Source organism: Scyliorhinus torazame, chromosome 6 (genome assembly GCF_047496885.1).
Source record: "Scyliorhinus torazame isolate Kashiwa2021f chromosome 6, sScyTor2.1, whole genome shotgun sequence".
NCBI classification, from domain to species: domain Eukaryota; kingdom Metazoa; phylum Chordata; class Chondrichthyes; order Carcharhiniformes; family Scyliorhinidae; genus Scyliorhinus; species Scyliorhinus torazame.
Window position 1 is genome coordinate 150305965 of NC_092712.1, and position 22635 is coordinate 150328599.

The 22635-nt window shown below is 47.5% G+C and overlaps 2 protein-coding genes across 2 annotated transcripts in view; both read left to right on the forward strand.

Moving 5' to 3' along the window:
- frrs1l (ferric-chelate reductase 1-like) overlaps positions 1–8255 on the forward strand; it is a 74157-nt gene extending 65902 nt beyond the window's left edge. The window contains exon 5 of the mRNA XM_072508903.1: positions 8114–8255. Coding sequence (XP_072365004.1) covers positions 8114–8229 — 116 coding nt within the window. The 3' untranslated portion in view covers positions 8230–8255. The remainder of the gene's footprint in view (positions 1–8113) is intronic.
- Positions 8256–8309: 54 nt separating this feature from the next.
- The window catches only part of tmem245 (transmembrane protein 245), a 246505-nt gene continuing 232179 nt past the window's right edge, over positions 8310–22635 (forward strand). The window contains 1 exon segment of the mRNA XM_072508900.1: positions 8310–8933. Within this exon segment, the coding sequence (XP_072365001.1) occupies positions 8310–8933 (624 nt within the window).

Consider the following 22635-nt stretch of genomic DNA (forward strand, 5'->3'; position numbering starts at 1 on the left):
GTATAAGCCTTACACTTCAAAATGGACACTTCAAGGGTAGTTGTATGGCCTCCAGTAAGTTTCGTACCTGTTTCCCGTTTCGGATAGGTGTACCGGCGGCAGTGAGAAATCCTCTTCTCCGCCATTACTAGCCAAAGTCGTGAGCAACTCAAGCTCTACCTTGAATCTGTATAGATATTAGCCGTCGGTACTTTTGCTATCCGAAATGTTTCCGCCAGGGCTCTTAACTCAACCTGTTGGGCTGACTTCTCTGAGGGCAGAACATCCTTTGCCACAATCTTGTGTAGACTTGTGATCGCCCATCCTGCTTTTCGGATGCCATTGTCAACAAAGGAGGAGCCATCTGTAAACAGGATCAGGTCTGGGTTGTGCATTGTTTCCTGCATTGGGTGGCGGCCGGAGGGGGGGGGGGGTTAGGTGTGGCGGAGGTGGGGTGCAGGTGCACCCATGCGGCTGGTGTCACTCTGCAGAACCAGGGGCCAAGGTGGAGGGTCAATGGGATGTGCAGCAAGAAGGCTGTCTTGCAGGCCGCAGCAATGGAGGTCCATGCGTGGGCACCGCCTCAGTCCTGTGGGGAGTCACCCTAGCTCCTCGGCCCATTCCCCTGTCACTCAACCTCCCCCCACCCAGCCAGTGTTTTGCCCAGCAGACCACAGTCGCGCCTCTCTGTGTCCTACCTCCCTCATCAGGCACGACGCCGGTTTCACAATTTTGAAAAGCACAAGTGAATCACACTGTCAGAAATCGGCCATCGGAGCCTGAGAATCGCGGGGGCCCCAGAGAATACGGGGTCGGGCCCGCTAATAATGTGGAAACGGTGTTTACTGTATGTGTGTTCCAGACCGCATTGGCGCTGCTGGCAAGGTGATGGAGAATTGCGATTTGGTGCCAAATCGGCGCCCGCCCATCGAGTTTGGCATTGGAACCTTTTCTCCGCCCAATCGCGTTTCTGATTTCGGTGTCAGCCAATGGAGAATTCCACCCATGATCTTTAATTTCGGACTTAAGGGGCGCGATTCTGCCATGCCGCGCCATATGGGAGAATCGCCATTCACGCCATTTTTTCCAGCGGCGCCGGTCCGACGCCGGCAGATGACAGGAGAGGAGAATCGGCGTCATTTGCGCTGGCGCGTTTGGCGCGGCGCCGGTCACTGGCCGCTATCCGCAGCCAGGCCACCGATTCTCCGGCCTTGATGGGCTGAGCGGCTGCGCGGAAACGGCAGAGCCTCGCCGCCGCCGTTCACACCTGCTCGCAGCCGGCGGGAACTCTGCGCGTAGGGTCGGGGGGCGGCCTGTGGGGCGGGAAAAAACGCTCCTTAACCTGGAGGGCCTCAGATGGGGTGTGGCCCGCGATCGGCGTGCCACACCCCCACGTATTACACGGCCGGCCCCTGAACCCCCATGCCATGTTGCGTCGGGGTCGGTGCGCTGAGGAAATCCCCCCCGCATTCGCGGGTTGGCGTGGCCCAACTGCACATGCGCGGGTTGGCGCCCATCTGGCACCGGGAAGGGAGGCTGGAGCGGCGTGGACCGCTCCAGCGCCGTGCTGGCCCCCTGTGGGGGCCAGAATCTGTAGTGCCCGCCCGCACCCGTTTCGCGACATTGTGAAACGCGACGGCGCGAACACTCTGTCTCCAATTCGGAGAATCGCGCCCATGTTCTTTCTTTTCAGACTTAATGGCCGGGATTCTCGCGCAATCGGCGGGCGGGCCGTACTGGCGCCAAAGAGTGCCGTGAACCACTCCGGCGTCGGGCCGCCCGGAAGGTGCGGAATCCTCTGCACTTCCGGGGAATAGGCCGGCGCTGGAGTGGTTGGCGCCGTGCCAACCGGCGCCGAAGGGCCTCCGCCGGCCGGTACGAGTTGGTGTATGCGCAGGAGCGCAGGCGTGTTCTGGCGCATGCGCGGGGGGGTTCTTCTCCGCACCGGCCATGGTAGAGCCTTACACAGGCGGAGTGAAAGAGTGTCCCCACGGCACAGGCCCGCCCGCAGATCGGTGGGCCCCGATCGTGGGCCAGGCCACCATGGGGCCACCCCCCCCCCCCGGGGCCGGATCTCCCCGCGCCCCCCCCCCCCCCCCCCCCCCCTGAGGACTCCGCAGGCCGCCCTCAAAGCCAGGTCCCGCCGGTATGGACCTTGTCCATTCCATGCCGGCGGGACCGGCTGAAAATGGGCAGCCGCTCGTCCCATCGGGGCCCAGAGAATTGCCGGGGGCGGGGGGGGGGGGAGCGCTGCCAACGGCCCCCAACCGGTGCGACGCGATCCCCGCCCCTTCCCAAAAACCGGCGCCGGAGTATTCAGCAGCCGCCGTCGGAGCGGGATTCATGCCGCCCCCCCCGCCGATTCTCCGACCCAGCAGGGGGTCGGAGAATCCCGCCCAATTTCTTTGTTTTCCCACTCAAGTTCTGTGACTTTGGACTGAAGTTCTGTGATTACGGCTTCTAACTTTTATCTTTTATAACTGTTCGTTCGCTGACTGCCCTCAGCTGGTCTTTTGCATTGGTCAGTGTGTGATCATGTTGGGATTAACTCAAACTTTCATTTCGCTGTCGAACCTGACCCATGATGACGCGGGATCATTTGGATTGTTCCTTTTGTTTCATTTGGGACGTTTTTCCCCAGATCCTTTTAATATCCCCCAAGGACCATTGTATTGTGGAGGTACCATACTTTTCCTCAATCTCGGTACAACTTTTGGATAAGTCATACTGTTGCTCTATATATTCTATTAATTGACGAAGGATCTCGTCTACGGAAATGGCCAGCGGGGCCTGCCCACCTTTGACTGTTGTAGGCAACTGTTTATTCTTTTCCTCTGCTATAATACCATTTATTTTAGGGGTCTCAAGCTGTGGGGCCTTTCAACCGGGCCGGTATATCTATCTTGTACACCGCTGAAATCCAGACGTCTGTTTAGGTACTTGAGGCGACTACCATACCAGAGAAGTCTGAAGTCGCGTAAGAGGTTTACCGAGTCTAAACAATGCCGAGGACATTTTTTAAATGAAGAGGTGTCCTTACCTCCAGGGCCCAACATAGGCCTGATGTCCAGATCCCCCATTCCTTTTTCCTCCAGCGACCCTGCTCGCAGCGCCAAATTGCAGGATCTCTTATTTTCTAATAAGAGACGGGATCCGCTGGTCGTTTGAGGTTGAGTTTATTGGAAAATTTGGTTCATACACTTTCAAATGCAAACAAAAGAAACAAAAAGCCCAGTAGGACAAAAGAAAGAGAACAAATGAGAGAGAACAAAGAGATAGTGCACCACGAGCTTTATACCTGCACGTTTTGGTACCGCTCCCTCTCTGCCCCCTATTGGCTTACAAGTTTTGAATTGTGACTTCGGAATGGTGCTTCACACCAGCACTCACACTGTTATCTAACTTACTGGGAGTGCTTATTTTGTTTTATTGTGACATTTGTAGTCTGTATTCTGAAAACCTGATGTGTTCCCACAGTATACAGCTATTATATTTTCAAAACTTGGTTTTAATAATTCCTTGTACCCTCCCTCGACCACCCCCCCCCCCCCCCCCAGGTCAAACTTCACCTTCTCCAGAGTCAAAAACTCCAGCAGGTCCCCCCGCCACGCCCAGGCACAGGGGGTGAAGAGACTGACCACCTCCCCAACAGGATCCGCCTACGAGCGATCAGTGAGGCAAAGGCTAAAACATCCGCCCCACTCTGGCCTGCAACTCAGGCTGGTCTGACACCCCGAATATGGTTTCTGTAGGTCCGGGCTTCACGTCCATATGCAAAACCCCCGACATTGTGCTAAATACCGTCCTCCAAAACCTTTCCAACTTTGGGCAGGACCAAAACATATGGACATGGTTCGCGGGGTCTCTCACACATCGCCCACAGACATCCTCCACCCCCTCGGACAGCTGGCTCATCCTTGATTTTGTGAGGTGCGCCCTATATACGACTTTCAGCTGTATCAGCCCCAGCCTCGCGCATGAAGTCAAAGCATTTATTCTGCACAGCACCTCATACCACAAACCCTCCTCCAGTATCACCCCAACTCATCCTCCCACTTTGCCTTAACCCCCTCTATGGACACCCCGTCCCTTTTCAAGATCCTTCTATAAATTGCCGTGACAACCCCCTTCTCCAAACCCCGCCCCCCCCCCTGCTGACAGCACCGCCTCCAACAGCGAGGAGGCAGGCGCTATCAGTAAGGTCGGAATGACCTTCCTCGCAAACTCCCGCACCTGCATATACCTAAAACATTCGCCCAGTGCCAGCCCAAACTTCTCCAAACTTGGAAAGCGCCCTCCCAGAAACAAATCCTTAATTTCCTTAATCCCCCCCTCATCCCATCCCCGGAACTTTGCATCCATTCTCCCCGGCTCGAACCCATGATTCCTCCTAATTGGCATCCCCCCAGACCCAGCTCCCAGGCAAAAATTCTGTCTAAACTGCCTCTAGATCTTCAATGTGGCCACCACCACCGGACTTAGCGTATACTTCCCTGGGACCATCGGGAATGTCGTCGTTACCAGCACCCACAACCCCGACCCCCTGCAAAAATCCACCTCCATCCTCACCCACAAAGTCCCCCCTCTCTGCTCCAACTCTGAATCTTCTCTGCATTTACTGCCCCGCAATAATATAACAAATTTGGGAGGCCTAACCCCCCCCCTCCCTTGCCTACTATTCCTCTGCAGTATCACCTTCCTAATCCTGGCCACCTTCCCCACTCAAATAAATAAGGAGATCAGCTTATCCATCCCCTAAAAAAAACACCTTGGGCAAAAAGACCAGCAGGCATTGAAACAAAAACAGGAATTGCAGCAAATCATTCACCTTTACTGCCTGCACCCAGCCCGTCAATGACAGAGGGAAATTGTCCCACCTCAGAAAATCAGCCTTCACACTCCCCACCAAGCTCGTGAAGTTAAACTTCCAAACCCTGCCCAATCCCAGGCCACCTGTACCCCCAAATACCTAAAATGAGACACCACCAGGTAAAATGGCAGCCTCCCCCACCCCTGCTCCCACTCCTGGGGGAGAGACCACAAAATACTTGCTTTTACCTGAATTCAGTTTGCACCCTGAAACCTCCCAAATCTCTGGAGCAACCCCATTATACTCCCCAGTGAAGAGCTCAGCTCTGAAATATACAGCAGCAAATCATCTGCATCACCCTATGTTCCACCCCCCCCAACTATCTCCTTCCACAACCCCGGGCTCCTCAGCGCAATAGCCAAAGGCTCTTTTACCAATGCAAACAGAAGGGGTGGACATAGGCCATTCCTACCTCCTACCCCGGCGCAATACAAAATACTGAGTTCATACTATTGGTGCGCACGCTCTCCATCAGCTCCTTATATAGCAGCTGCACCCCCGTCACAAACTTCAGTCCAATCACAAATGTTTCCAATACCCCCATCAAACAACTCCACTCCATCCGACTGAACACCTTCTCCACATCCAGTGCCACCACTACCTCCATCTCCCTCCCCTCTGCCGGAGAAAGCACCATATTCAACAACCTCCTCACATTTGAGGACAACTGTCTTCCCTTTATGAACCCATCTGGTCCTCCCCAGTCACCTTTGGGAGGCACCCTTCCAACCTTAACGCCAACACCTTTGCCAGTATATTGGCATCGACTCCTACTATTATTACCCTATTATTTTTACACTTCTCTGAATTTGTCTACATATCAGCTCTTCTATCTCTCCCTGACTGTAGTACTCTCTCACCAAAATGATTGCCCCCTTTTTATTTTTTAGTTGTACCCATAGAGCCTCAATTGATGAGCCCGGCCAGGTGGTTGAAGTTTCAGTCGGGGATTACTTTGGGAATAGTGATCACAATGCCGTAAGTTTTAGAATACTCATGGACAAAGACAAGAGTGGTCCTAAAGGAAGAGTGCTAAATTGGGGGAAGGCCAACTATACCAAAATTCGGCAGGAGCTGTGGAATGTGGATTGGGAGCAGCTGTTTGAAGGTAAATCCACATTTGATATGTGGGAGGCTTTTAAAGAGAGGTTGATTAGTGTGCAGGACAGATATGTCCCTGTGAAAATGAGGGATAGAAATGGCAAGATTAGGGAACCATGGATGACAGGTGAAATTGTGAGACTAGCTAAGAGGAAAAAGGAAGCATACATAAGGTCTAGGCGACTGAAGACAGACGAAGCTTTGGAAGAATATCGGGAATGTAGGACCAATCTGAAACGAGGAATCAAGAGGGCTAAAAGGGGTCATGAAATATCTTTAGCAAACAGGGTTAAGGAAAATCCCAAAGCCTTTTATTCATATATAAAGAACAATAGGGTAACTAGAGAAAGGGTTGGCCCACTCAAGGACAAAGGAGGAAAGTTATGCGTGGAGTCAGAGAAAATGGGCGAGATTCTTAACGAGTACTTTGCATCGAGGAGAGGGACATGACAGATGTTGAGGTTAGGGATAGATGTTTGATTACTCTAGGTCAAGTCGGCAGAAGGAAGGAGGATGTGTTGGGTATTCTAAAAGGCATTAAGGTGGACAAGTTCCCAGGTCCGGATGGGATCTATCCCAGATTACTGAGGGAAGTGAGAAGGAAATAGCTGGGGCCTTAACAGATATCTTTGCAGCATCCTTGAACACGGGTAAGGTACCGGAGGACTGGAGAATTGCTAATGTTGTCTCCTTGTTTAAGAAGGGTAGCAGGGATAATCTAAGTAATTATAGACCGGTGAGCCTGATGTCAGTGGTAGGGAAGCTGCTGGAGACGGTACTGAGGGATAGGATCTATTCCCAATTGGAAGAAAATGGGCTTATCAGTGATAGGCAACATGGTTTTGTGCAGGGAAGGTCATGTCTTACCAATTTAATAGAATTCTTTGAGCAAGTGACAAAGTTGATTGATGAGGGAAGGGCTGTAGATATCATATACATGGACTTCAGTGAGGCATTTGATAAGGTTCCCTATGGTAGGCTGATGGAGAAAGTGAAGTCTCATGGGGTCCAGGGTGTACTAGCTAGATGGATAAAGAACTGTCTGGACAACAGGACTTTGGTTCAGCCACATTTGGAATACTGCGTACAGTTCTGGTCGCTACATTACCAAAGGGATGTGGATGCTTTTGGAGAAGGTGCAGAGGAGGTTCACCAGGATGTTGCCTGGTATGGAGGGCGCTAGCTATGAAGAGAGGTTGAGTAGATTAGGATTATTTTCATTAGAAAGACTGAGGTTGAGGGGGGACCTCATTGAGGTCTACAAAATCATGAGAGGTATAGACAGAGTGGATAGCAAGAAAGCTTTTTCCCAGAGTGGGGGACTCAATTACTAGGAGTCACGAGTTCAAGGTGAGAGGGGAAAAGTTTAAGGGAGATATGCGTGGAAAGTTATTTACGCAGAGGGTGGTGGGTGCCTGGAACGCATTGCCGGCGGAGGTGGTAGAGGCGGGCACGATAACGTCATTTAAGATGTATCTAGACAGATACATGAATGGGCAGGGAGCAGAGGAATACAGATCCTTAGAAAATAGGTGACAGTTTTAGATAGAGGATCTGGATCTGCGCAGGCTTGGAGGGCCAAAGTGCCTGTTTTTGTGCTGTAATTTTTCTTTGTTCTTTATCATCCCTCCTCATTGTAGTAATTGATTCCTTGATTAGTAATGCAACACTCCCTCCTCTTTTACACCCCGGTCGTGAATATGTTATTCAAGCTGCTAGTTCATATTCCTTTGTGCCTTAACATGTCTACCTTAGCTCTGCCTTCTGGACTGACTTGTGGATGGTACATACTGCTGAAAAAGTCTGTTAATGGAAAGAATTAACGTCAAGATGTTGGAGGAAATACCAATCAAGTAGGTGTTGAATTGAGTGTTGTTGACTGACTTGTGTCTTGTAGATGGTGGACAGACTTTGGAAAGTCAGGCGATGAGGTAAGTGACTCATGGAAGATTCCCAGCTTCTGACCTGCTCTTCTAACTACAGTATTCACATCACTGGCCCAGTTAAGTTCCTCGTCAATGGGAATCCCAGGATGTTGATCGTGGGAGATTAAGCAAGGATAATGCTGCTAAATGTCAAGGGGAGATAGTTAGATTCTCCCATGTTGGAGATGGTCATTGCCGACACTTGTGTAACGCAAATCTTTCTTGCTAATTTCTCCAGGACAAGCGCTAATGGACGACATGTACCAAAACAAACTTCTCCAGCACAAATGCTGGCGAGCTGATTTCACTCCATCAGCTGCTTCACCATCTGGCAGAGGTTTTAACACTGGCTGACAAGTGTTGCCGTTCCTGTTCTCCGCCCTGCGCTTTGCCGTCGAGAATGAAGCGGAGGACAGGGAACTACAGCTCCCGGCATGCCCTGCTCTGTTACCCAGGCAAAGGCAAACATGGCGGAGAAGGAGAAGGCGGAGGCCGAGGCTGAAGCTGAGATGTCCGAAGGCAAATTTCCGCCTCCGCTGCTCACCAGGTCATCCAGTGTCAGCCTCTTCAGCGACTGCGTCCAGCAAGGGGTCCAGCAGCTGCTGCCGCTCAAGTTCGACAAGAACATCAAGCAGGCGTTTTACAACACGGGCGCGCTGATATTTGTGGCCATCTCCTGTGGCGCTGCCGTGCTCGTTTACTTCATCTTGGAGGCGTTCCTGCGGCCGCTGCTCTGGGCCGTGCTCTGTGGTACCTTCCTGCACCCATTCAAGACCACCCTGACTAACCTGGTGAGGAAGTGGCTGGGCGGCCTCCAGGACTTGGGCACGCCCATCGTTTTGGCCACCCTCATGTTGCCCATCTCGTTCATCAACCGCGGAGTGGAGATGTTGGGTAACCAGATGTTGCTAAAGCGCAAAGTGCTGTTGGTGTTGGCCATGGGCGTGCCCATCCTCTACCTCCTCTACTGCTTCAGCACCTGGGTGGGACTGCAGCTGCTACTCACTAACACCGGGCACCTTATCTCTTTGGCGCTCGAGTATTTAAATACGTTGTGGGTAAGTTGAAAAATGTTTATAAATGATCAGATTATGTAAAATAAAAATATAAGTTGTTGATGAAAAGCAAGCTGGGTTAGCGAGGATTCTTTTTATATTTATTGTCACGTGTACCTAGGTACAGTGAAAAGTATTGTTCTGCATACGATCCAGGCAGATAATAATCTTTATTATTGTCATAAGTAGGCTTACATTAACACTGCAATGAAGTTACTGTGAAAAGCCCCTAGTCGTCACATTCCGGCACCTGTTCGGTTACACGGAGGGGGAATTCAGAATGTCCAACAGCACGTCTTTCAGGACTTGTGCGAGGAAACCGGAGTGGAGGAAACCCACGCAGACACGAGAATGTGCAGACTTTGCACAGGCAGTGACCCAAACAGGGAATCAAACCTGGGACCCTGGCGCTGTGAAGCAACAGTGCCAACCACTGTGCTACCGTGCTACCATGAAAAACATAGGATGTATGATAATAATAGCTTCTTGTCATAAGTAGGCTTCAATTAAGTTACTGTGAAAAGCCCCTAGTTGCCACATTCCGGCGATGTTCGGGGAGGCCGTTATGGGAATTGAACCCGCGCTGCTGGCCTTTTTCTGCATTACAAGTCAGCTGTTTAGCCCACTGTGCTAAACCAGCCCCAAAGATGAATCCACGATGTAAATACTTAGACATCGGGTGAAGCATACGGAGTGTAGTGCTACTCAGTAGAAAGATACATGAAGCGATCAATTCAGTCTGTAAGAGGGTCATTCTGTTTGTGGCGAAGGAATTGTCCATTGGTGAAAAGTGTTGTAGGGACTTAAATAGTGGAGGTGCATTCAGGATCTCGTGCTTTATTCATTACTTTTGTGGATCTGATTTGTGGGGAAAATTCATATCTGAACATGTGAATTAGGAACAGGGGTAGACCACTTGGCTCCTCTTGCCTACTCTGCTATTCAATATGATCATGGCTGAACCAATTGTAATCTCAACCCCACATTCCTGCCTACCTTTGATAACCTTTCACCCCCTTGCTTATCAAGAATTTATCTAGCTCTGCCTTAATCTTTTCCGCATCCATTCTGTCAAGACCCCCCCACGATCTTAAAGTTTCAATCAAGTTGCTTGTTGCTCTTTCAAACTCCAATGGATACAAGTCTACCCTAACCTTTTCACCTGACTCCACAAAGCCTGTCCACCATTTACAAGGCATAAGTCAGGGGTGTGATGGAATACTCTCCACTTGCCTGGGTGAGTGCAGCTCCAACAACACTCTAGAAGCTTGATACCATCCAGGACAAAACAGCCCGCTTGATTGGTATCCTTCCCGCAAACATTCAATTTCTCCACTACCAATAAACAATTGCAGCAATGTGTACCATCTACTGGATGTACTGCAGGAACTCGGCAGGCTCCTTAGGTTGCACATTCCAAATCCATGACTGCTACTATCTAGAAGGATGAGGGCTGCAAATATCTGGGAACACTACCACCTGGAGGGTCCATTTCAAGTCACTCAACATTCTTACTTGGAAAAATATCACCGTTCGTTTGCTATAGTTGGATCAAAATGCTGAAAATCCCTTCTTAACAGCACTGTGGGTGCACCTGCACCTCAGGGACAGCAGCATTTGAAGAAAGCAGCTCACCATCACCTATGGGCAATAAATGCTGGCCTAGCCAGTGACACCACATCCTGTAAATGAATTTAAAAAACCAAAAACACTTGTCTAGCCTTTCCTCAAAAGACAACTTGCCATTTCTGGTATTGGTTTAGTAAACCTTCTCTGAATTGCTAAGGCATTACATCTTTCTTTAAAGAAGGAGACCGATACTCTACACAGTACTCCAGATATGGCCTCTCTAGTGCCCTGTACAACTGAAGCATAATTTGCCTACTTTTCTTTTCAATTCCCCTCATAATAAACAATCCCATTCTATTAGCTTTTCTTACTTTTATGTTCATTTCCTATCATAATAAAGGATAACATTATTAATTACTTCCTGTACATGCATACAAATCTTTTGTGATTTCTGCACTAAGACACCCCAATCCCTCCGAATTTGAACTCTTGCAATCTCTCCATTTGGATAATATGCTTTATTATTCTTCCTGCCAATGGTAGTGGAATGTCTAGTTTGTTACCCATGCTAAGGCCTTCGGAGATGCTGAGTGGGGAAGTGCCTCTCGCAACAGATCATAGTGCACAAATTGATGTGATACATTCCATGGGCTGGGAATAATGGACACAATTGCATTTGGGCATCATTTGCCTTCCACTTGTGGGAACAGGCTGTCACATCATTTGCATAGTGGGTTGATGATACCAGTTGCATAAATATTAACTGTTTCCAAGAATAACCATATGATTTTAAGTCCTTTCTTTGTTCAAGTCTTTTTGATTGGGGATGTTGGTGTTGCTTGTGATTTTGTCCATCTCATGGAGAATGACAGCATTGTGCAGATGTGACAATATGGAACAGCATTAGGACACTCTATTGGAGTGGACTTAGCCCACATTATCATGAGGGCTTAAGTGTTGCTGACATTGTTCTCATTTTGCTGCATGTCCATTTTGTTTGTGTGCTGACTGCAGGAATGTGAGGCTGAGCAGGAAAGAGTGCAGAAGAGATTTACGAGGATGCTATCAGGACTTGATGGTCTGAGTTATAAGGAGAGGCTGGATTGGCTGGGACTTTTTTCCCTGAAGCATAGGAGGCTTAGGGGTGATCTTGTAGAGATTTATAAAATAAGAGGAGCATAGATAAGGTAGAGATAGTCAACATCTTTTCCCAAAGGTAGAGGAGTTTAGAACTAGAGGGCATAGGTTTAAGGTGAGAGGGGAGCGATACAAAAGAGACCAGAGGGGAAATGTTTTCACACACAGGGTGGTGAACATCTGGAACGGGCTGCCAGAGGCAGTGGTAGAGGCGGGTACAATTTTTTCCTTTTTAAAAACCTTTTATAAAAAAAAACAGACAGTTACATGGGCAGGATGGGTATAGAGGGATATGGGCCAAATGTTGGCAAGTGGGACTAGTTTCGTGATAGAAACTGGGCGGTGTGGACAAGCTGGGCCTAAGGGCCTGTTTCCATGCTGTAAACATCTAAGACGCTTGCGTATTCGGTAGCAAAGTAAACTATAGTCACTGTTGTGCTCCACCAATTTCCAGGCCAGGTTCACCTTGGCTTTTACTTTGTAGGCAGTGTTGATGAGATGACGCTGATTGGTGTGACTACAGTCTAGGTAGACATCCAGGTATTTTGGGTCAGAGTTATAGATAAGCCACCTTCCACAGAAGGAGACATTCAGTTCTGTCCTAATGGCATTATTGTTTAGGTAAAATACATAGAAACATACATAGAAGATAGAAGCAGGATGAGGCATTTAGCCCTTCGAACCTGCTTTGCCATTCATTATGATCATGGCTGATCATTGAGCTCAATGCCCTAATCCTGCCTTTCTCCCCCCATATCCCTTGATCCCTTTAGCCCCAAGAGCTTTAGTTCTGTCCTAATGGCATTATTGTTTAGGTTAAATACATAGAAACATACATAGAAAATAGAAGCAGGAGGAGGCCATTCAGCCCTTCGAGCCTGCTCTGCTATTCAGTGTGATCACGGCTGATCATCGAGCTCAATGCCCTAATCCTGCCTTCTCTTCCCCCCCCCCCCCACCCCCCCCCCCCCACCCCCAACCATATCCCTTGATCCCTTTAGCCCCAAGAGTTTTATTTAATTCCTTCTTGAAATTGCACAATGTATTCGCCTCAACTACTTTCTGTGGTAGTGAATTCCAAAGATTCACCACTCTCTGGGTGAAGAAACTTTTCCCTCCCCTTAGTCCCCAAAGGTTTACCCCTTATCCTCAAACTATGACCCCTAGTTCTGGATTCCCCTACCATCAGGAACATTCTTTCTGAATCTAACCTATCTAATCCTGGGAGAAACGGGGAGGCCTGGGAGAAACGGGGACCAGATGGAATGGCACTTGTAGGGGTTTCCCAGGGGATCCCCAGCTGCATGTCCTTTGGATAGGGTATTGCCTAGTGTCACCTCGGCACCCTGGCTGACACTGCCAGGGTGCCATGCTGGCAAGCTGACATTTTGTGCACACGCCAATGGGGCTGTGTTGCCCTGCGTGGGTGGTTGGGAGGGGTGTTGTGGGGAGGGACCCTGCAGGAAAAGGAAAGGTAGATTCAGGGAAGATGTTCCCTATGCAGGGTGGGTCCAGAACCAGGGGTCACAGTCTGAGGATTCAGGGTAAATCATTTTGGACAGCGATGAGGAGACATTTCTTCACCCAAAGAATGGTGAGGCTGTGGGACTCATTACCACAGGAAGTAGTTGATGCTAAAACATTGAATATATTCACGGGGCGGCTAGATATAGCACTTGGGGTTAATGGGACCCAAGGTTTTGGGGAGAAAATAGGATCAGACTATTGAGTTGGATGATCAGCCATGATCGTGATAAATGGCGGAGCAGGCTCGAAGGGCCAAAAGGTGGCCTCCTGCTCCTATCTTCTATGTATGTAACCCTGTTAGGATTTTATAAGTTTCTATGAGAGTCCCTCTCGCTCTTCTAAAATCCAATGAATATAATATTAGCCGATTTAGGCTTTCCACATATGACAGTCCCGCTATCCCAGGAATCAGCCTGGTAAACCTTTGCTGCGCTCCCTCCATAGCAAGAAGATCCTTCCACAGATGAGGACACCAAAACGGCACACAATGCCAACACAACTGTCTTCTCTGGTTTGGGGTGATGGCGTAAGTTCTGGAATTGCATTCCAGTGTGCCCGGATTGCTTACAACAGTTCGACTTGCTTTTTCTACTTTTTTTAAATGTAAATTTAGAGTACCCAATTATTTTTTTTCCAATTAAGGAGCAATTTAGCATGGCCAATCCACCTAACCTGCACATCTTTGGGTTGTGGGGGTGAAACCCACGCAGACATGGGGAGAATGTGCAAATTCCACACGGACAGTGACCCAGGGCCGGGATTTGAACCCGGGTCCTCAGTGCTGCAGTCCTAGTGCTAACCACTGCGCCACATGCCACCCTGCTTTTTCTACTTTTGATATCTACATCTGTACTGCAATGCCATCAGCAGAGGTGAACCTCTGGGATTGTTGCCAGGCATGTTAACCTGTGGGGCCGAAAACACCAGTACAAGCACCTACTCCTGTGGAAGGTCATTGTTTAGTGTCTGTTTTCAGTCTCACCACCGAGATAAATGTGGAACTTATGATTGCTCATTAAGGTATTGATATGCCTTGTGGCAAAGGCTTCTTAGGCTTAATTATTTAACAAAATTAATTGTAATCTACTCGCGTTTGTCACTGCTAAGGCAGAAGAAATGTCCATTTAAATGATCAAAGGCCATGAAACAAAACTGTTATCAAAGAGCAATCTTCAGGAGAGGAAAGACAAAATTGATAGGTAGATCATAATTACCTGTGCATAGAGAAATAATAAAATTTCCTTAAAATGCTGTTTATGTGGCATTGAAATAAAACTGAGCTGACTGTGGTATTAACTACTAACTTCAAAGGGCAGCAGGGTGGCGCAGAGGTTAGCACTGCTGCCTCATGGCACCGAGGATCCTGGTCCGATCCCAGCCCCGGGTCATTGTCTGTGTGGAGTTTGCACATTCTTCCCGTGTCTGCGTGGGTCTCACCTCCACAACCCAAAGATGTGCAGGGTAGGTGGATTTGGCCACACTAAATTGCCCCTTAAACAAAACTACTAACCTCAAACTAACCTCCAAAAAATAATTCTGGAAGGTGCAGACAATATGGCTTAACCCATGCTGTGGACTAATTTGGCATTGAAGAAAAAACTTACATAAATACTGTACACCGATTTACTGATTTCATGCTTTTAACTTGTATCTTAAAAGAGTAAAAACTTTAAAAGTTAAGACTGCATGCTTATAATGTGGCGTGATCTGTGCTCTGCTTTCAGATTCTTTCAGGTGCTTGAGGTGCCTCTAGAGTTTCTACTCTGTTTTTCTTTGTAGCCCGTTATATTGTTTAAGCCTTGCCGCAACCAATGAGAGTGTGTGTCATTGGCCTCGGACTCTAGCTTAGCCTGGTATTGTCTCTTGGTGCCCTGATGGCTTTGCGGACCTCGTACCTAGATTTCTTGTATAGGTCAGGGCCACCCGTCTTGAACACCTCCGACTTGGACTTCAGTAGGGACTGGATCTCCTGTACACAAACCTATCTTTTTGGCAACAGCTCTTATCAACTTTTAACCATAAAATCCAGGAACTATTACCCGACTATAGAAAGGATATTATTAAACTAGAAATAGTGCAGAAAAGATTTACTAGGATGCTACCGCGACTTGATGATTTGAGTTATAAGGAGAGGCTGAATAGACTGGGACTTTTTTCCCTGGAGCGTAGGAGGCTTAGGGGTGATCTTATAGAGGTCTATAAAATAATGAGGGGCATAGATAAGGTAGATAGTCAACATCTTTTCCCAAAGGAATGGGAGTCTAAAACTAGAGGGCATAGATTTAAGGTGAGAGGCGAGAGATACAAACGGGTCCAGAGGGGGCAATTTTTTCACACCGAGTGTGGTGAGTGTCTGGAAAGAGCTGCCAGAGGCAGTAGTAGAGGTGGGTACAATGTTGTCTTTTAAAAATTAAGACAGTTATATGGGAAAGCTGGGTATAGAGGGTTAAGGGCCAAATGTGGGTAATTGGGACTAGCTTAGTGGTAAAAACTGGGCAGCATGGAAAAGTGGGGCTTAAGAGCCTGTTTTCATGCTGTAAACCTCTATGACTCTATGAATCAAGAAACTGCTTTCACTTTAAACAGAAGTACAATCCCCAACTTCCCAGATCTAATCCGTGTTAATAGGTTTAAAAATATATATTTATGGGATATGGGTGTCTCTGATTGGGCCAGCATTTATTGGCCATCCCAAGTTGCCTTTCAGAAGGTGGTGGTGAGTTGCCTTCTTGAACCGCTCCAGTCCGAGGCGTAAGTACACCCACTGTGCTGTTCGGGAGGGAGTTCCAGGATTTTGACTCGGCGACAGTGAAGGAACGGTGATATATTTCCAAGTCCGGGTGAATGAGTGACTTGGAAGGGAACTTCCAGATGGTGGGGTTCCTAGGTGTCTGCTGCTCTTGTCTTTCTAGATGGTAGTGGTTGTTGGTTTGGAAGGTGCTGCCTGAGGAACCTTGGCGAGTTCCTGCAGTGCATCTTGTAGATGGTACACACGGCTGCCACTGTTCATTGGTGATGGAGGGATTGAATGTTTGAGGAAGTGGGAGCAATCAAGCGGACTGCTTTGTCATGAATGGTGTCGAGTTTCTCGAGTGTTGTTGGAACTGCACTCATCCAGGCAAGTGGAGAGTATTCCATTACACTTCTGACTTGTGCCTTGTAGATGGTGGACTGTTTTTTTTTTTGGGGGGGGGGTCAGGAAGTGAGTTACTTTCTGTAGGATTCCTAGACTTTGACCTGCTCTGGTAGCCACAGTATTAATATGGTTAGTCCAGTTCAGTTTCTGATCAGTGGTACCCTCAGGATGTTGTTTGTGGAGGATTATCTGATGGTAATGCCATTGAATGTTTTTGCAAAGAGAGATCCAAAGCAGACTGTTTCTCAGGACAAATATTCTCCTGGACTAAAATGTAGTTGCTTTCTTTTAGTTAAAAGACTCACCGCTTTTTACCACACTCCAAAACACAGGAGTTAGCTTTTCATGGGTCTTTCACCCCCAGCTCCTCACAGCCACTAACTATAGCTGAAAACCTGTTTTCGTAAATACCCTTTCAGCCCTTTAATCACAGTTCTACATTGTCTTCAAATATTGCATTGAAAACTCAGATTCCCCCAAATTAAAATCTTTGGGTTCCTATTTTACCTCTATTTCAGGTCAATAAAATTTGAAAAACTTGCCCCTGTTTACTTTTGAATCACCTGTAAAATGTAGATGTTCTTTATCATCTTTAAGATGCCTTTGAAATGCAACAGTTATTAATTGATTTTAGAATTGATTCCCAAATGCAAATTTCAGATCTACTGTTTACCTAATGAACTAAGACACGGTTCTATGAACTAATTACCTAATGAAATAAGAACGGTCTCATTACAACATGCAAGGTCGCACCGTTAGTCTTTCACCTTGTAGGTTCACAACCTGACTCCCAACAACTTCACCTTTGATTAACCCTGGACACACACACACACACACGCACGCACAGAATATTACCTTGCCTACACAATGTATACATAAACACAATATATACATAGCACACAGTAGGGAAAATTATGGTGAGAACTGCTAGAAATACAAAATAACTTAGCGGGTATTGCAATGGACAATATGCCATTCAGAATATTCTCCAATAATTTTCATGCCTGAATTTAATTTGAAATGGCCACCTTGTTAAAGAAACAACTGCTGCAATCTTTGACTGCAATGACAGTGTGGTATCCAAATATGGAAAAGAGTTCTTGTAATGCTTTTTAGCTGAGCTTCCATGCCTCCAATAATTCTGTACACAATTATCCACGCCTGTTAAATCTCTGTTTTTGCCTCTGTGCTTTGAAAATTAAAATATTTATTTTCTGCTTGTCATCGCCACAGTTTCAACTAATTGTATTTGGCCGACTTGTAGAAAAGAAATTTACAGTTCTCTGTAAATCATGTCATTGTCATATTGAAGCTATGGAGTGTTGAATCCATTAACATGCTGACTGCGCTTTCTGTTAATCAAAGGAGCTCAATTCACAAACAAAACCATAGTAGGCAATCTCAGTCTGTGACCTGGTTCACAGTAAAAGGGAACCAAAAAATGTAACTTAATGTTATCCCTGTTTCAATGCTTGAGTTTGTGTCAGTCAGAAAAAAATGGATTTCTTAATGAAGGAAAGTCTAAGTGAATTTTACAAGATAGCTATTATTGTGAAACAAATAATTCTGAAATCAGCTGTGATTATGGAAACTGTTATGATGTAATATAAACTTGAACGTCTTGCTAATTTTCTGTAAATTAATGGTGAATTTGTAGGATGGAGGTCTTTCAGTTTGAATGTATCACAGATTAGGGACATGATATGTATGCATGGGCAGTTAGAATCACAGAATCCCTACAGTGCAGAAGGAGGCCCATCGAGTCTGCACCGATCCTCTGGAAGAGCACTCCACCCAAGCCAACTCCCCCACACTATCCCAATAACCCCTGAACCTAACCTAAATATCTTTGGACACTAAGTGGCAATTTAGCATGGCCAATCCACCTAACCTGCACATCTTTGTACTGTGGCAGAAACCTAAACTGGAGTACCTGGAGAAAACCCATTCAGACACTGGGAGAATATGCAAACTCCACACAGTCACCCAAGGCTGGAATTGAACCCGGGTCCCTGGTGCTATGAGGCAGCAGTGCTAGCAGCAGTGCTAGCCTCACGACTGAATAAAACCAAATGCTAATGTGAATGTGCATCCGTTAGTGCCCAGAAGGGAATTTTCTGAACACAATTTTATTGTATGGGGTCCAGGTGTCGCTGGCTAGGCGTGCAATTTATGCTCATCCCTAATTATCATTGAGAAAGTGGTGGTGAGCTGGCTTTTTGAACCGCTGACGTCCGTGTGATGTAGGTACACCCACAGTACTGTTAGGGAGATTGTTCCAGGATTTTGACCCAGTGACAGTGAAGGAACGGTGATATCTTTCAAAAGATGGTGAGTGGCTTGGGGGAAGCTTTGTGGAGGTGGTGTTTCCATGTGCCTGCTGTCCTTGCCCTTCCAGCTGGCAGGGGTTGTGGGTTTGGAAAGTGGTGTCAAAGGAGTCTTGATGAGTTTCTGCCATGCATCTTTTATATGCTGCACACTAATGCCACTGTGTCAATGGTGCAGGAAGTGAATGTTTGTGAATGCGCCAATCAAATGGGCTGCTTTGTCCTGCATGGTGTAAAGCTCCCTGACTGTTGTTGGAACTATACTCATCCAGGCAAGTGGAAAATATTCCATTATACTCCTGACTTGTGCCATGTAGATTATAGACAGGCTTTGGGGAGTGAGGAGGTGAGTTACTCGCTGTAGGATTCCTACCCTCTGACCTGCACTTGTAGCCACAGTATTTCTATGGCCAGTCCAGTTCAGTTTCTGATCAGTGACAACCCCTAGAATGTTGATAGTAGGGGATTCAATAATGGTAATCATGGAATCATAGAATTTACAGTGCAGAAGGAGACCATTCAGCCCATTTGAGTCCGCACCGGCCCTTGGAAAAAGCACCCCACTTAAGCCCCACAGCTTCACCCTTTTCCCGTAACCCAGTCTAACCTTTTTTGGACACTAAGGACAATTTATCATGGCCAATCCACCTAACCTGCACATCTTTGGACTGTGGGAGGGAATCGGAGCACCCGGAAGAAACCGACGCAGACGCGGGGAGAACGTGCAGACTCCGCACAGACAGTGACCCAAGCCAGGAATCGAACCTGGGACCCTGGAGCTGTGAAGTAACAGTGTTAACCACTGTGCTACCATGATGTCAAGGGAAGATGGTTAGATTCTGTTTTGTAGGAGATGGTCATTGCCTGGCACTTGTGTGGCGTGAATGTAACCTGCCACTTGTCAGTCAAAGCCTGGATATTGTCCAGGTCATGCTGCATTTGGACATGGACTGCTTCAGTATCTGAGGAGTCGTGACTGGTGCTGATCATTGTGCAATCATCAGTGATCAGTCCCACTTCTGATCACGGTAGCACAGTGGTTAGCACTGTTGCTTCTCAGCGCCAGGGTACCAGGTTCGATTCCCGGCTTGGGTCACTGTCTTCTGTGGAGTCTGCACGTTCTCCCCATGTCTGCGTGGGTTTCCTCCGGGTGCTCCGGTTTCCTCCCACAAGTCCCGAAAGACGTGCTGTTAGGTGAATTGGACATTCTGAATTCTCCCTCCGTGTACCCGAACAGGTGTTGGAATGTGATGAATAAGGGATTTTCACAGTGACTTCATTGTTAAGCCTACTTGTGACAATAAAGTTTATTATTATTATGATGGGTGGCCGGTCAGTGATGAAGATAAGAGTTTTCCACCTGATCACCATTGACTTCAGTTTTGCTGGGGGTCCTTGATGCCACACTTGATCGAATGCAGCCCATAACACCCATACCCACCATCACAGCTTCTGAAGTCAGATCGGCTTTCCTGAAAGTGAACCCTCGGAAGGCGATGGGTCCGGACGGGATTCCTGGTTGTGCACTAAGAGCCGACCAGCTGGCAGATGTGTTCGCGGTGTTGCTCTATTTGGCCTTAGTTTATTAGCTCTGATTATGTCACCTTTGCTCACGAGTCGGCAGGTAGCTTTCTGATACCGCCACGTGGTTCAAGCTCAAGTTATGATTAATAAGTCAGCACACCGCTTAGTAAGATTGAAATCAACGGTCATTTATTATATACAACAAGTAATGTTTACACAATAATCCTACTATCTATATAGAAACCTATCACTACTGGCCAATACTTAACTTTAGGAAGAGCCCACCAGGTCAGGGAAACGAATGGCTTATCGAATCGGATCTGGCCCGCGGGATTCAAAAGGCTGATACAGGTCGATGGCTAGGAGTCTTTATCGGATAGCGATCGCTGGATTCAAACTTACAGTTGCTGGTTGATGTTCTTGCGAAGGTCTCGAGCAGGCGAAGAAGGGAGAGAGAGCGATCTGAATTTGGCCCCTCACCTTATAGGGCCCAGGGGCTTCCCGCCTCTCGGGGCGGCCCTTGACTCTGAGTCCCAAGTGATTGGACTTGTTCCCAATCACTGGGTTCGATACGTCCAATTGCGAGGCAATTCCCCGATCGGGGGGTGGTCGTTCACCTGCCTTTGTTTCGGCCACTGCAGGCGCCGACAGGTCTGGCCCGGTATTCAATTGCTAATATGTTGCAATTGTTCCCAGGGTTAGCCGTTTAAACTGCAGATGTCTGGGTTGATAGGCTGCTAATAGTCCTGAGTATAACTGCAGATGTCTGGGTTGATGGGCTGTTAATAGTCCTGAGTATCGATCTGGGCCGACTTCCCCAGAGCCGAATATGATATTCTGCCTGCAGCTGTCCGTTTGTGTCCTGTTGCCTGCTTTTCCCATCAGCCTTTTCGGTTAGCCATTTTAAATCGGGTTTTGGCCAAATTAATAGGGAAGCAGCCATTTTACGTGGCTACAGCGGACATCTTTAACCTGTCCCTACTCCGCTCCGAGGTCACCACCTGCTTCAAGAAGACCACCATCATAACGGTGCCAAAGAAAAACCAGGCAACGTGCCTCAATGACTACAGTCCGGTAGCCCTGACTTCAGTCGTAATGAAGTGCTTTGAGAGATTGGTCATAACGCGCATCACCTCCATACCCCTAGAACACCTTGATCCACTGCAATTCGCATATCGCCGCAACCGGTCCACAGCAGACGCCAAGTCCCTGGCCCTACACTCATTCCTAGAGCATCTCGACACAAGGACCCCTACATCAGACTCCTATTTATTGACTGCAGCTCTGCCTTCAACACCATAATCCAAAACTTAGGACTTGGCTCCTCACTCTGCAAATGGATCCTCGACTTTCTAATCCACAGATCACAATCAGTAAGAATAAACAACAACACCTCCTCCACAATAGTACTCCATACTGGGGCCTCACAAGGCTGCGTACTTAGCCCCCTACTATACTCCCTGTACACACACGACTGCGTGGCAAAATTTGGTTCCAACTCCATCTGCAAGTTTGCTGACGATACGACCATAATGGGCCGGATCTCGAATAATGATGAGTCAGAATACAAGAGGGATATTGAGAACCTAGTGGAGTGGTGCAGCGACAACAATCTCTCCCTCAATGCCAGCAAAACTAAAGAGCTGGTCATTGACTTCAGAAAGCAAAGTACTATGCACACCCCATTTAGCATCAATGGGGCCGAGGTGGAGATGGTTAGCAGTTTCAAATTCCTAGGGGTACTGTTATGGGTCCGGGCTTCCAGAACCCCAAAGTGTTTCATGTGAGTTCAACCGACCCACAACTTTTAATAGATTGTGGTGTGGGAAGCACACGGCGTACTCTCCAGGTGTGATACAGCAGAAATGGACAAGTGGTTTTTAAAACAAAACTATGTTTATTCTATGAACTCCAGTTAACCTTTTAAAAACAAACATTGAATAGCTTAACATCCATTACTTCGAAGATAACCCCAAAAGACTACAACACTATTTAATCCTTCAAACTGTTCCTTTAAACATCCAAAAGACTTCAAACCTTCAACAATAGGAGCACATTAGGTTACATTCAATATATTTATAGTCTTTGGATTGCAGAAATCAACAGACCAGCTCTGTGTTTCTTCATGCAGCTCTCAGCAAAACACACACACTCCCAGCTGCGTTCTCAAACTGAAACTCAAAAAGCAGAAGTGAGCTCAGCTCCCCCCATCCTTTGACATCATTTCAGTAATATGATCAGCACCATTTCTTAAAGGTACATTGCTTAAACATCCATTTCTTAAAGGTACTCTCACATGACAGTACACGTCTCCAAAAATCTGTCCTGGTCCACCCACGACGACACTACCGCCAAGAAAGCACAACAGTGCCTGTACTTCCTCAGGAAACTAAGGAAATTCGGCATGTCCACATTAACTCTTACCAACTTTTACAGATGCACCATAGAAAGCATCCTATCTGGCTGCATCACAGCCTGGTATGGC